The 13,246-nt window shown below is 36.6% G+C and overlaps 1 protein-coding gene across 4 annotated transcripts; it reads left to right on the top strand.

The window, feature by feature from the left end:
• On the top strand, positions 1 to 11,216 carry LOC143884684 (uncharacterized). Of its 4 annotated transcripts, none has more exons than XM_077388373.1 (9): positions 1 to 186; positions 2,145 to 2,293; positions 8,247 to 8,335; positions 8,415 to 8,553; positions 8,715 to 8,789; positions 9,009 to 9,130; positions 9,213 to 9,288; positions 10,657 to 10,716; positions 10,826 to 11,216. In XM_077388373.1, the coding sequence occupies exons 1-9, from the start codon at positions 120 to 122 to the stop codon at positions 10,952 to 10,954; spliced, it is 906 nt and encodes a 301-aa protein (XP_077244488.1). In that variant the 5' UTR covers positions 1 to 119; the 3' UTR covers positions 10,955 to 11,216. The 4 variants fall into 4 exon arrangements, with proteins under 4 accessions (XP_077244488.1, XP_077244490.1, XP_077244491.1 ...); XM_077388375.1 differs by having other exon boundaries at positions 32 to 186; positions 2,162 to 2,293; XM_077388376.1 differs by lacking the exon at positions 1 to 186 and adding an exon at positions 325 to 481 and having other exon boundaries at positions 2,162 to 2,293.
• The last annotated feature ends 2,030 nt before the right edge of the window (positions 11,217 to 13,246 follow it).

Here is a 13,246-nt window from a genome sequence, read left to right as displayed (position 1 = left end):
TCTCTCTCTCTCTATCTAGAATTCTAGATCGAGATCGAGATCACTTTTTTTTCGATTGACGGAAAGGATATCGTGGTTCTGTTTTTCTCTATTCTCCTTTTCTATTCTTTCTCTTTGTTATGGATAGGGGGCTACATTCAATCCTAAAAAATCAGACCCACCAAACCCTTCAATCAATAGACCAAGGTAACACGTTTTCTACCAACCATTTGTTTTCGTAATTTTATTTATTTTTATTTTAATTTCGGTTGGTGATTCGAACAAATCGAATCGGAAATTATGAATCGTGATATGGGAGGACTTTTGAGTTTGCCTCTCTATTCTTTAATGGCATTGCTTTGTCTTTACGTTTTTCATCAATTTTTTTCGGTTTTAGGACGTTTGGAATATTTTGTTTTTGATTTTGTGGGTTCGGTTGTTTTTTTGGTTCATTACTGTGTGGAGGTTTCTGTGGAATGGAGGAGATTTTAGCATTCTGATTGTGAGTTTCTTTGGAGTTTTATTATTTTTTGTTTGTTTTGGGTTTGTGGGTGTTGTTTAATTGGATTGTTTTTATTTGGAGAGATTGGTTTTGATCCAATATGACTTTTTCATTTTAAGAATTGATAGTTTCTTTGAGGAAATGAAGGGATTTTCAATTTTGTTTTGGGTCTCTCTCTCTAGTTAATTTAATATATTTGAGGAAGCCATTGCATTGAATCTAAGGATTATTTGATTTGTTATCCAGAGAAATAGAGGGATTTTGTTTTGGGTCTCTTTATCAAAAATGGGTTTTTATCTGTTCAAAAGTTATGCATGGTTATTTTGTTGATTGCAAGTTCCTGATTGTTTTCTATTAGATTGATCGAGGGTAATGTCTTGATGCCCAACGGCCACAACCTTTTGACATTGAATAAATTTTGGACCTTTTGCCTCTTTTCATCATGAAAATAAAATAAAATTTTATGATACATGTTGCATGTTTCTATCTATTTGTATGGCTGACTTTCTACCCATGTCTGCTGCATCTCTATAAAAATGAATTGAGACAAATGAATAATTAAAATTTGAGACAGTGAGCAGTGAGAAACATTGCCTTACTTCCTTTCTTTTCCTTTGGCCTCTGTCTCACCTTCAATTTTTTTTCCTCCATTTACTTGTCAATGATGGGAACATGCTGATGATCCATTAGGGGCAACTTTTCTATTCCATTATGGTACATTACTAAAACCCATTACGTATTAAGTTTTTATAAAGATTGTTAGGAACTTAGGACTCAAATATCTCAGCATGTATATCCTGCAGCATTTAAGGACTCTTATTCGGTCAAGAACTTGCCCAAGGCAAACTGACTCAGGCAGTCAATGATCAACGTGGAAAGTTTTTGATTGATTCGGATGAGTTAAATTGAATCAGTAGGCCCAAGATCGAGTCTACTTGAGTGTGTCAATGATTAGTTAGTGGGTTTTTAAATCTCAAAGAAAATGAAGAATGTAAAACGAGGATATGTTGGATAATCATAGTGTCTATCTATGTTTTTTTCCTCATTTTGAAAAAAAAGAAGATAAAATATGATGAAATGTTAGAATACGACATACGATTAGGATTGTTGCTCCCCTCCACTTTAAGTCATAACACCCAAGATGAAATGGCATTGCCCTGAAGTAGCTCATTGCTTGAGCTTGATGGGGTGTTAAAAAGTACATGATCTGTTAACAACATTATTGACATTGCCCTGAAGAAATGATGCAATGCTGCCATAGTGCATAACCACATGGTCATAAGTGAACCAATTGCTACCAACAATACTTAAGGTAACTATAGATCCAATACAATTTAATTTTAGCTTTTAACTTTTGTGTTGGAAAATATAATATAAAAGTGGAATTTCTATTTTATTTGTTAGAAGAATTCCTTCATTTTTTTTAAACTTCTGGTTTTCTTTTGCTACATTGATTGAGATGCAAAATACTGCTATTTTTCAATCATGTCCATGTGATTCATTAGATATATCTAAGACTGAGAGTGCGTGAATGCTCAGACAAACAATTGGACAGGTTTTTCTATGCAGAAAACCACCACGTTGCATTTTCTTTCCGGCAAAGTATTTTAACATTTTATTTTATTATTCTCCTTGTTTTGCTGATTAGACATATGGATCGAAGAATATGTTATGATGCAGGTTTCTAAGTCCACAGTTATGGCAATGAAGTCTTACCGTAACCAGGCTGAGGTACTGGTTAGAACTTACTTGCTTGCAGATCCTTTTATCCCATACACTTCAGTCTTTGGTGGCGCTTTCATGTGCAAGATGGTAACCCCTCATCTTTCCTTATTATTTTCTTCTTCTTTTTCATAATAAGTAGAGTGAAGCGCTTGCATTATAAATTTGGTGGTAAATATCAAAACTGTTCAATGTATTCCTAGGACCTAAAATCAGTATTTCAGATTGCATATCTATTCAAGGATCTTTAGTTTCTTCTTCGTAAGCTATTGCTCACTGTTTCCTCAGCATGGATATACTTGTTTGCCAGAATCTTGGTTAGTAACATCTAGGGATTGTAAAGAGTCCTTGAAGAGGACAAGAGGAAGTGGGAATTTTCATGAGCAGAGGGGAGTATTTTCTTCATTACTTTGTGATGAGAACATGAATGATATATATACTTCGGATATACAAAAGACCAAAGTACCCTTAATGAAGGGTATCATGGTATGACCACCTAACCCATCATACATACATCTTACCCTTAATGAGGGTTATCATTGTTTGACCATCGAACCCAGAATAGCTTCGACATCCTTGAAGATAGGGAAGAAGACTATGGTGATGTAGTGGAGGTGAGTACAGAATGGCCAAATGCAATAGTTGCGAAAATCAAATCTCCAAGCATATGCCCTCAAGTCATAGAGAGCAAAACCCAGAAGAAAGACGAAGAGTCAGAGAAACCTCTGGAGCTGAAATGAATGCTGGAACAGTCGGGATTTTGGGAGGAACAAAAAGGAAATAACTGATCCTATTGCAAATCAAGAAATTTTAGATTTCCCCCAGTCTCCATATCCTCCCTGTTGAAGATTTCTCATGTAGGAATGTCTCTGCTGGAGCCCATCTTCCTTTTGATTGAGGTCTACCTATTAGTTTGCTCTTCTGATTGATCAGTTTGTTGGCTGGCTCTCTGCTTGCTTGCTTTTATTCCAATTCGGTGTTTCTTGTTCTATCTTTCATTGGTTTTTATGCTTTCCTTTTGTTCTTCCTGTTTGGCTCTCTGTAGTCCTCCTGTATTCTTCTTTCGTATCTTTTTCTAATGAAATTTGGTAGGGGGTCTGCCTAACCCCAGCTTACGCATCAAAAAAAAAAAAAAAACTTGTTAGTGAAATGATCGTGATGATCTACAGTCAACCATCTGGTGAATGTATCTACAACTTGGTCACAACTTGCTACAAAGAGAGGAATGATCTCAACATTTTCTACCTTTTCTAAACAAAATGATTGCCAATCTATATGTGCACTATGATTCCTTGATACTCGTATATGCCATCGTATCATGTCTAACATGATACGATGTTGATACTTGTCCTCGATACTACTGTTGGTTAAATAACTACTGTGTTTCAAATATGTCACTCTCTTTATATTATTATCATGCTTTTTGATTGCTAATGTTGATTGGTATCATAGTATGTGCTTCGTTCTAGCATGAAAGACATGATTTTTTACAACTTAATGGCATTAATTGTTACAACAGAGAGCATATGAGTGATATCTTAGACATAGCTCCTATAGATGTCTGGGCTAGTAAAGGCCATGGCTCGATACTCTTCCTCCACAGTGGATTGAGCTATTGCCTTATGCTTCTTATTGACCCAGGAAGCCAAACAAATATTCACAATAATAAAAAAAGCCTGTGCCTGACCTCCTTGTGTTTATGTCACTTACATTTGCATGCCTGTAATTGTACTTGTTCCTCTCTGGAATCATGGAAAAACTAATTTACTTGATTAACTGATTAGTGAATGTCTTTGTAAATGTTAGAAGTAGTAGGGTTCTCACCATGCTACGATCTCTCACCTTATGACCACCTTTCCCACTTGACTTCTTATACACTGATGATGTGCCAACAAATTTGTAGTTCATCATGTGAAATCTGTCTAGCAAATACTATTGTTTATTTATATTGCGTTAAAACCCTCCCTTTTTTTTTGTTCTCTTTGCCTCCACTCCTGAGAAATAATGAAGAACTAAGATTTTTCATGTCAATATACTTCTTCAAATTGTCCTTCGGCCTCTCAATTTCATTACCATCTCTGCAAGTAATTATGATGTCATTGTCACGACCTAAAACTACCACAATAACTAATTGGGTATGCCGAATGGAGAGAAAATTTTCAGATTTACTCTTACATCCTCTTAAGTGCTTGTATAAATCTATCAAACCAAGATCTTGGTGCTTGTCTCAATCCATAGATTTCCTTCTTGAGCATGCACACAAATTATCTACTATAGGCAGCTTCAAAACCCTCTAACTGCTGCATGCAGACTTCCTCCTTTAGGATGCCTATGCAAGTACATTTTTGGCATCTGCCGGATGAAGATCCCTACCATACAAGTTGTCTCTAATCAATATTAATTAAAATTTGTGGTCATTTTTATCACAGGTCTAAAGATCTTATCATGATTTAGACCATATTGCAATGTAGACTCCTCCTTTAGATGCCTATGCAAGTGCATTTTTGACATCTATCAGATGAGGATCCCTACCATACAAGTTGTGTGTAGTCAATATTAATCAAAATTTGTGCTCATGTTTATCACAGGTCTAAAGATCTCATCGTAATTTAGACCATGGTTTCAAATTTCGGTTTCGGAATGCGTTTCGGTCCTCATTGAAACCGAAATATCGGCCGAAATATAATTTATGGCTATTTTATCCCTCGCAGAATTTCGACTGAAATTACCGAATTTTCAGTAATTTCAGCTGAAATTTCTGGATAATATTAAATAATTATCAAATATCGATATTTTTGGGTGAAATCCCTTAAATTTCAGATGAAATTTAATTTATAAATGAAATTTTGGCCGAAATAAAGGGCCGTTACGGGTATTACCGATTTCGGTCGAAATTTAAAACCATGATTTAGACCATATTGCTAATTGTAACCTTCTATGCAAGTCTATATTTATACATATTTGTTATTTCGTCTAGTTTCTACTCCAACTTGTATACCACTAGCAACGAATCATATTCTTATTTGCAAGTATGATAAGGATCTCCCATCTATCATTTCCGTGAAGAACATATATTTCTTAGCCTTGATCCATTTATCCTTACTAATTGCTTTACAGGAGGATGGGTCTATGAATCTGGTTACCAGGACACCCACGTATTGATGTTGTGTGTTCTTGTGATAACAATTCTTTGCATACACTCCATAATACTTTGCTCAGATGGACATCACCAGGAGATGAAGATTGAACATCGATAATGGGTATGGACTATGTGTGATCCAACCTTAGGGTGATATCTACCCCCCTTAATCTCATGAAAAATATTAGGAGATCATAAACTTACATTGATAAAAATACACGAGTAAATAATAGTGATTTCCTTGTTGCTCATAAGTGTACCCAACAAACATGCATGTGATAGCTTTGGGAGAGAGCTTTCTGTGAGTGGTAGCAGCCTAGCAGGCATGTGGACATAACATAACAACCCCAAGAGCAGAGAGTAATCTAGACCACACCCTGTAAGCATCTGAAATGGATACTGATGATTGAGAATTGTGGATGGAAACATGTTGATGACATAAACAATGGTATGGAATGCCTCGGTCTAGAGGTGCTCCAATGCACCTGAGTGAAACATCATAGATAGACCATTCTATGTAATAGGCCTATGCTTCCTCTCTACAGCACCATTCTGAAGTGGTGTGTGTGAGGACAGTAGAACTGTTGACCTGTTTCTATTTCCCATGCTCAACACATGTTTCTAAAGGCCTACATAGTGTATCTCTTTCATTTCTACAAAACTTGGAAACATTATTACAAAAAGTATAATTGGGGTGCTGAGAAAGTACGATACACAGGACACCATGATTAGCATGTGCAAATCAATGATGTCAACTAAACTATGAAATAGAAGATCTTGACAGTGAAAATATTTCAAAGCTAGGAAATGTGAAGTCAGTGAATTCGAGGATGTAGTTGATTTTAAAAATTCTGTTGGCGCCGCAAACCTCTAACAAGGAGCTTCCCCATCCACAAATCCTTCATGACAGCACATGGAGTAAAAGCAAAATAACAAATGAATTGAGAGGTAAATGGAGAAAATAAGAACAACTTTTTTGAATGTTATGTACTAAATAAACAAAAAAAAATTTGAAGACAACTGATCAAGAGACTCACGAGTTTTGTTTGGAAACTCTTAAATAGATAGGGATACTTTTTTAGAGTTTTGAAGTTACATTCATAATTGAGCAATTCTGGTTTCAGAATCACTTGTACATTGGAGTTATGAAGACTTCCATAAATCTAAAGATGTGGTAATGTTAAGTACTTGATCTAGAATTGCAGGGTTAATGTGGAACTAATCCTTGCTATAATGAGTTGATGCTTGGCATGCCAACATCTAACATAGGATTCTTCACCCAGTGAGGAGCCTTTGGGGTGGTCAGGAGAGTTGAGGATTTCGTGGGAAAATCTGACCATTTTTTAGTGCGACGTTACAGTGGGTAGAGTCATTTAAAAGAAATTGAGGAACTAAAGTAAAAGAAGATAAAGAGGAAGAAGGGAAAGCAAAGAAAGGGAGTCCATCTGTATGATAAAATAAGAAAGAATTAACAGAAAGTAGAAGATTTATATGAGAATAGAAAATAAGAGAAGAAATGAAGGAAGAAAGGCTAGGGAAACAACTCATGAATGGAAAAGGTTAGGTGGCATTCTTTGAATTTTTGAGAATCGATGAGTTACGAGATAACTTGATACTAATTTTGATAAAATGAGTATCTAGTAACTAAAATGTGGTGTGAGAAGGGAATTTTTGCTAGAATGCGAATTTTGGCCAACACATGGAAGAAGGCAAGGGAAAATCCTAAAGACAGATAAGGGAAGATGGAGAAATATACGTGTTTGAAAGGAAATCCAAGGCTTTAGATGATTTAAATAAGTGAGGAAGGAATAACAAAATATTTATAGATGGATTAGGGTTTGAATTTGAAAGAAAAAGGGACCTTTGAGTAGGAATGAGAGAGATCTAAGGGAATCTGACAAAGGAGTGGAATACCTTTTTCCAAGATCAGATTGAGCGTTTTTGTACTTGTTGTCCGGGCTTTGATAGGATGTCAAGAAACCTTGAAACCATAAACTTTCAATATAGAGAAAAAGAGAATGAAAGGAAGAGATTTTTGTAAGATAGAGGCGAATATTTTCTTCATCACTTTATGATGAGAAAACAAGTGATATGTTATCACCAGACGGCCACCTAACACACCTTACATTTATCTTTAATAGAGATAAAATTGAATAGCTTGTATAAACTTGGTTGATATGTTAGGATCTCTCTCTCTCTCTCTCTCTCTCTCTCTCTCTCTCTCTCTCTCTCTCTCTCTCTCTCTCTCTCTCTCTCTTATACATACATATACACACACACACACACATGTATGTATATGGGAAGTAACGTAGACACCCCCTTTTCTTCCCAAGTAAGGAAAGGGGGCGACTATATCATTTTCCCATGTGTGGGTGTGGGTGGGTGGGTTTGTGTGTGTGTGTGTGTGTGTGTGTGTGTGTGTGCGCGCGCGTGCGTGTGCGTGTGTGTTTTTGGGGGGGGGGGGGGGGGCATTTTGTGGCTGACTTTTGCATGAGAGAACCGGCACACTTTTAAGCAGATTTTGTCATATTAATTTAATTCATCTGAGACGGCTGTTCTCTCATGCAGAAGTCAGCCGCAAAATGCCTTTCCGCAAAATTCCCTAATGAATCCCTATATATAATCACATCTAAAGGAGTAAGCTTTGTGCCTTTATTTGCTAAGAAAATGACAATATTTATGTTGCATATTTTCTTAATAGAATGAATTGTTTGTGAGCAGGAACTTTAATACCTTTCCAGTTAAATCATTTTTTCCCACGTCCCAGAATGCAAGCTCATTTCTCTTTTGGGGAACCCTATCCATACTCATTTTGTATGAAGAATTTGAAATCTGAGAACTTCTTAGATTTTCATTTTGGAGTTTTCTTCTGTGATACTTAATGCTTTCCAGCTCTGTCTTCAGGTCTATGATCTTACCCAATTAATCAGCTCTTTTTACTTCAAGAGCTATGCTGGCCTTACCAAATTCCAACGCATTGAGTGGAACAATCGGTGAATATTTGATGCCTTTTTTAAACTTTTATTCTTTTCGTGTCTCATTTTCTTTATCTTATTTGAACTATTTATGCAGCGGTATCTCTACAGTTCATGCCATCTTCATCACAGTTATGTCCGTCTACTTTGTGTTCTTTTCTGATCTATATTCTGATGCACGACTTGCGGGACTTGTTACATTCCGAAGTTCTCCTCTGTCTGCATTTACATTGGGGGTAAGGCTCTTGTTTTCCATTCTAAGCTTTGACATGAGTTTAAGTATCCGTTGCCATTGTCCCTTATATATTTGTTTGGTTAGATAGAAGAAAAGAAGTGCATGATTTGCCTGACTTTTTTGTTTTGTTTCGTGCATTATCAAATATCTTATGTTTGACAGGTTTCTGTGGGGTACTTCATTTCAGACCTTGGAATGATATTTTGGTTATATCCTTCTCTAGGTGGCATGGAGTATGTAAGTACATTCTTGTTTAAAACCTTAGTCCATTTAGAGATTCTGGTATATGAGTAATGTGGATTACTAGGTCGAGCTTTTTCTCGTATTAAAATATTAACCGAGCCAAGTACATCTGTTTCATTTTTTTTTTGTTTAGTCAATTGAGTTCTTAAGCTGTTGTGCCTGGAATTTTTTGAGTTTCAAATTTACGTTGGACTGCAACAATTTGTATTTCAGGTTCTCCATCATTTTCTTTCTGTAGTTGCAATAGCATACTCCATGTTGTCTGGGGAAGGGCAGCTTTATACATACATGGTTCTAATCTCTGAGACAACAACTCCTGGCATAAATTTAAGATGGTAATGTGAATTCATTACGGGGAATAATTCTGGAAGATCTCAATTTCATCTCTTGACTTGGGGTGTCTCTTGTTTTGTGAAGGTATCTCGACACTGCTGGAATGAAAAGATCCACTGCATATTTTGTTAATGGAGTAGTGATGTTTTTTGCTTGGCTTGTAAGTAAAGCAGTTGTTTTCCATCACCTGAAATATTCTTTTAGTTTTAGAGGGACCATTGCAGAAGGCATTTCATGGGCCGGTTGTTGCCTGTGAGAGCTGCCACATAGGCTCACTTTTAAACAGATTTTGTCTTGTTCATTTAATTCATCCGAGGTGGCTGCATTCTCATGCAACAGCCGACCCCTGAAATGCCTTCTGTGATGGACCCTAGCAAATCACCTTATTTTTATAGCAGTATTCATGTCATCAATTTCTTTATTGAAATTGAGGCTTTACTTCAGAGATAAGCTGTTTTGTTCTCCAGAACATGTCCTTAAAACTTGCTGCTCTTTTGAATGTCCATACTTGTTGCCAAGGCTCAAATTTCCAAACTCAGACTTGGTCTAGAACTCAGAAGTAAGACCTTAATGATACAAGACTTTAAGTATTAAGTTGTCACTCGGTCTTGTCAGCTACATGGTCTGCTTATTGTCCTAATTAGCTTGGTTTCTTATCTCTGTAGATTGCATCAAAACCACAAGGTTTTCCTGAAATCCTTAAAAATGAGCAAATATTTACCTTGAACCTATGGAGGTTCACCTTGGACCAGACAAGTCTACTAATGAACTGCCTCAACCCATGCTTCGATCGGGTCCAGGTTACTAAGTTAGACTGAGTCGAATTTGGTGCATCTACTAATTTCACACCTATATTTGGAAACTATTAAGATTTTATATGTTCTGTAATATCTGCTCTTCCAAAGAGTTCTAACAAACTTCTAAATTTAGAGATTATGATATTAATCACATTGCTCATATTACAAAAATATAAAACTCTTTTAGGACAGCTTACAGGGGGTCCTTAAATTGTCCCCCATCCATTTCCACCAGTGGTAAGGGGTTGCCACACATCATTTCCCTGGACTTTGAAATCCAAAAGAGTACCAACCTTGTTCTATCGTATAAGTTCAACACATAAGCATGCAAAATAACACATCCTACAATACAATCATGTTGAGCGCAAGTTGAGGTCGGACCTAGTTTTGTCTAAGACTCTGGTCATCACATTGTTGGGTCAATCTCAGTGACTGGAGTTGACCCAAACCATGTCTTTAAAGCATAGTTTCGAAACTCCCCCACATCATCACTGAATCGCCCGACTCAATTCTTTTCACCTTGGTCCAGGCCTTGTCTGAGCCCACGTTTTTCCCTACAAAGTAAATCAAAACTCTTTTAACTCTCTCAAGTTATGACCACGCCAACCGAGTACTATATCGCGCCACCCTGAGTCGGCTTAGATTTGTTTTGGCCACATTTTGACCCGCATTCACATTTCGAAAAACTGCTTTAAACCACACCAGGTGCTGAGATAAACAATTGTATGCAGGTTGCAAGAGTTCTATTGTTTGGTTACTTGTTCTATCACGTGTATTTGCATTATGATCAGGTGAGTCCCGCAATTTCCGACTCCTAACATTCCCTTTTCTTCTCTCAAACTGTAACAGCTGATTTCTTTAGCTAGCTTATTTTCCCTTTTTCTCTCCTTTTTTCAACAGATCGAGCAGATGCACATCTTCGGTTTTCTGTTAGTGTTTGTAGTCCCGTCTGTGCTGGCTATGATGAACCTCATGTGGTTTGGGAAGATCATAAAGGGTTTGAAGAAGACATTAGCAAAGAGGCAGTGAAGTAAGGATATACACATATAGTTCTTTTCATCTTTTGCCATTCCAATCTTATTCGCACCTACTTCAGCTAGTTCTTGTGTATTTTCCTTCTCTTATATTTCCTGTATAAAGTCATGAGCCTGTCAATCTGATGAAGTAGGAATACAAAGAGAAAAGATGAGGAAAATGAAAAGGAAGCCACCTACTGAGATGAGGCAGCATGGTTTTAATCAAATGGGCATCATGTAAATGTTTATTCTGTTTTACTTTTTCTTTTCTTTTATTTTTTCTTTTTAATTGAAATCCACTTAATTTGCTTTAAATGGGCTTCCAATTAGCCAAAAAATTGAAATTACAGAAAAGTACTTAAATGTTGATTCTCTTTTAATTCAGAAATTTTTGGTTTAATTGGGAAAATTCGCATTTACTTCATAAAGTGCAAGAAGTTTTGAACTTTTCTTTAAAGTTTTAATGGAGCATAAAAATTCAAGATTTTTTCACTTGTTAGGAGAATTTTTTTAAACTATGATTGGATGGACGAAAAGTCGTATTGATCATGAATCCCAACAAAAGATGGGATATCCATGTGATGTTGAGGCCATGATTCTACCAGTTGGACTGTCAAGATTAATTAACTTGTAGAAGAAGGTTAACCGTGTGCAATGTAGAAGACTTTCCATGGATCCTGATTGTTGGAAGAACACAGAACAAAATGTAGTGGCAAAGGAAAATGACATGAATTCATTCTGCATATTTTAAATAAACAGGTCCAAACATACATCTTGTTCAATTCTCTGCATATTTTAAATTGTTTTATGTTGTGCTGTTGACGATTCATTTCCATGCTAACTGTTTGGATCATACTATGAAGTGGGCGTCACTGTGCTATTTGAAAAATATTGGACTTTACTGCCACAACGCAAATAGGATTATCCATACCCCTATATAGTACATAGGATGATCCAAACCGTTCATTTGTTTGGGCCACAACATAAATAGGTTGCGTACCCCATAAATCATCTACATAGGATTATCCTAACCCTGCAATCTGTAGAGGTTTCCATCGGAGGATTAGGATCATCCCATGGTACAGCCTATTTACGTAGTGGCTCAACAAATGGGCGGTTTGGATCATCCTGTGAAGTGGGACTAGTGTCCTTTTTGAAAAATACTGGACTTCACGCCCGCACAGCACATGATTGATTGGTTACAAATAACAATTCATCCCAAAATGTCCCCACAAACGAGAATGCACGCCTGCAACCCATTTAAACTATCTGTATGATTTGCTTGTGTCACTAGAGATCCAAAAGCAGGACATGTCTGCAATCGGTCACGTATGATTTCATACTTCCTATGTTATCAAAATAGTATTAAGGGCATGTTGGCAACCACGGAAAAAAGATTAATGGAATACTCTTTAACCTAGTAGTGTAAGAAAGAGACAGAGGGGCAGGAGGAAAGTGAGGAGTAATCAATTCGTCCACTGCGATTATCTCAACTCAACAAAGCCTTTGTCCCAAACTAGTCAGGGTCGGCTATTCGTCCACTAGGATTATATTTCAGGTAATTGGGAACAAGATGAGAACTCACTTCTTCCTTAGACTCTTAATGCCTTTTAAACCTAAACGCAGAGGAATGCAGGAATGCAACCATAAAAACAAATAAACATTATAAGTGAAATACAACGAAGAGCAGAAACAAGCGCCAACGCACTGATAGAGAATAGGAAACTATAATTGGGTAAAATTACAAGCTAAAGTAGGTAAAACTACTGCAAAAGCTGAGATAAAAACTACCGTAAAATATAAGATAAAAGTAAATTAAGACATGTTTTAAATCGACGTGGTCATCCCCTATATGGCAACCATTCACAGTTGCTCCTTACCTTTAGGAGGAAACATATCATAACTGCCTTCAACTACCTATTTCGAATTTCAAATACCATTCCACTATCGAATATATAGGGAAATGACCTTAACTATGCGGTTGAACCCTAGTGGGATCCGTTTGGACCAAGCTAGGACCTTTTCCGGTTCAATTGCCAGTATAATTTTCAAAGGCCACTTGATGCTTTAGTAATTGCACAAACTCTGCTTGTCTTTCATCATTTGAACAGCTGTCGAAGGTTATTAGGGTTCCCAAAAAGCTCTCTCATAAGCAATTTAAATGGCATATACGCCCTTCATTTGTCAAGTCTCATTTAAGATTCAAACGAGAAAGGCTAAACCATTGATTTTGGAAAATGGCATATTTGCCTCCTTTTCTTCCCTCGGCTACCTTCTTCCAGTGTAAAAAGTGTAGTCATAAATA

This window comes from Tasmannia lanceolata, unplaced genomic scaffold (genome assembly GCF_043159265.1).
Source record: "Tasmannia lanceolata isolate RefF3 unplaced genomic scaffold, GAP_Taslan_0.1 ptg000008l, whole genome shotgun sequence".
NCBI lineage: Eukaryota > Viridiplantae > Streptophyta > Magnoliopsida > Canellales > Winteraceae > Tasmannia > Tasmannia lanceolata.
This window is presented reverse-complemented; position numbering and strand designations above follow the sequence as displayed.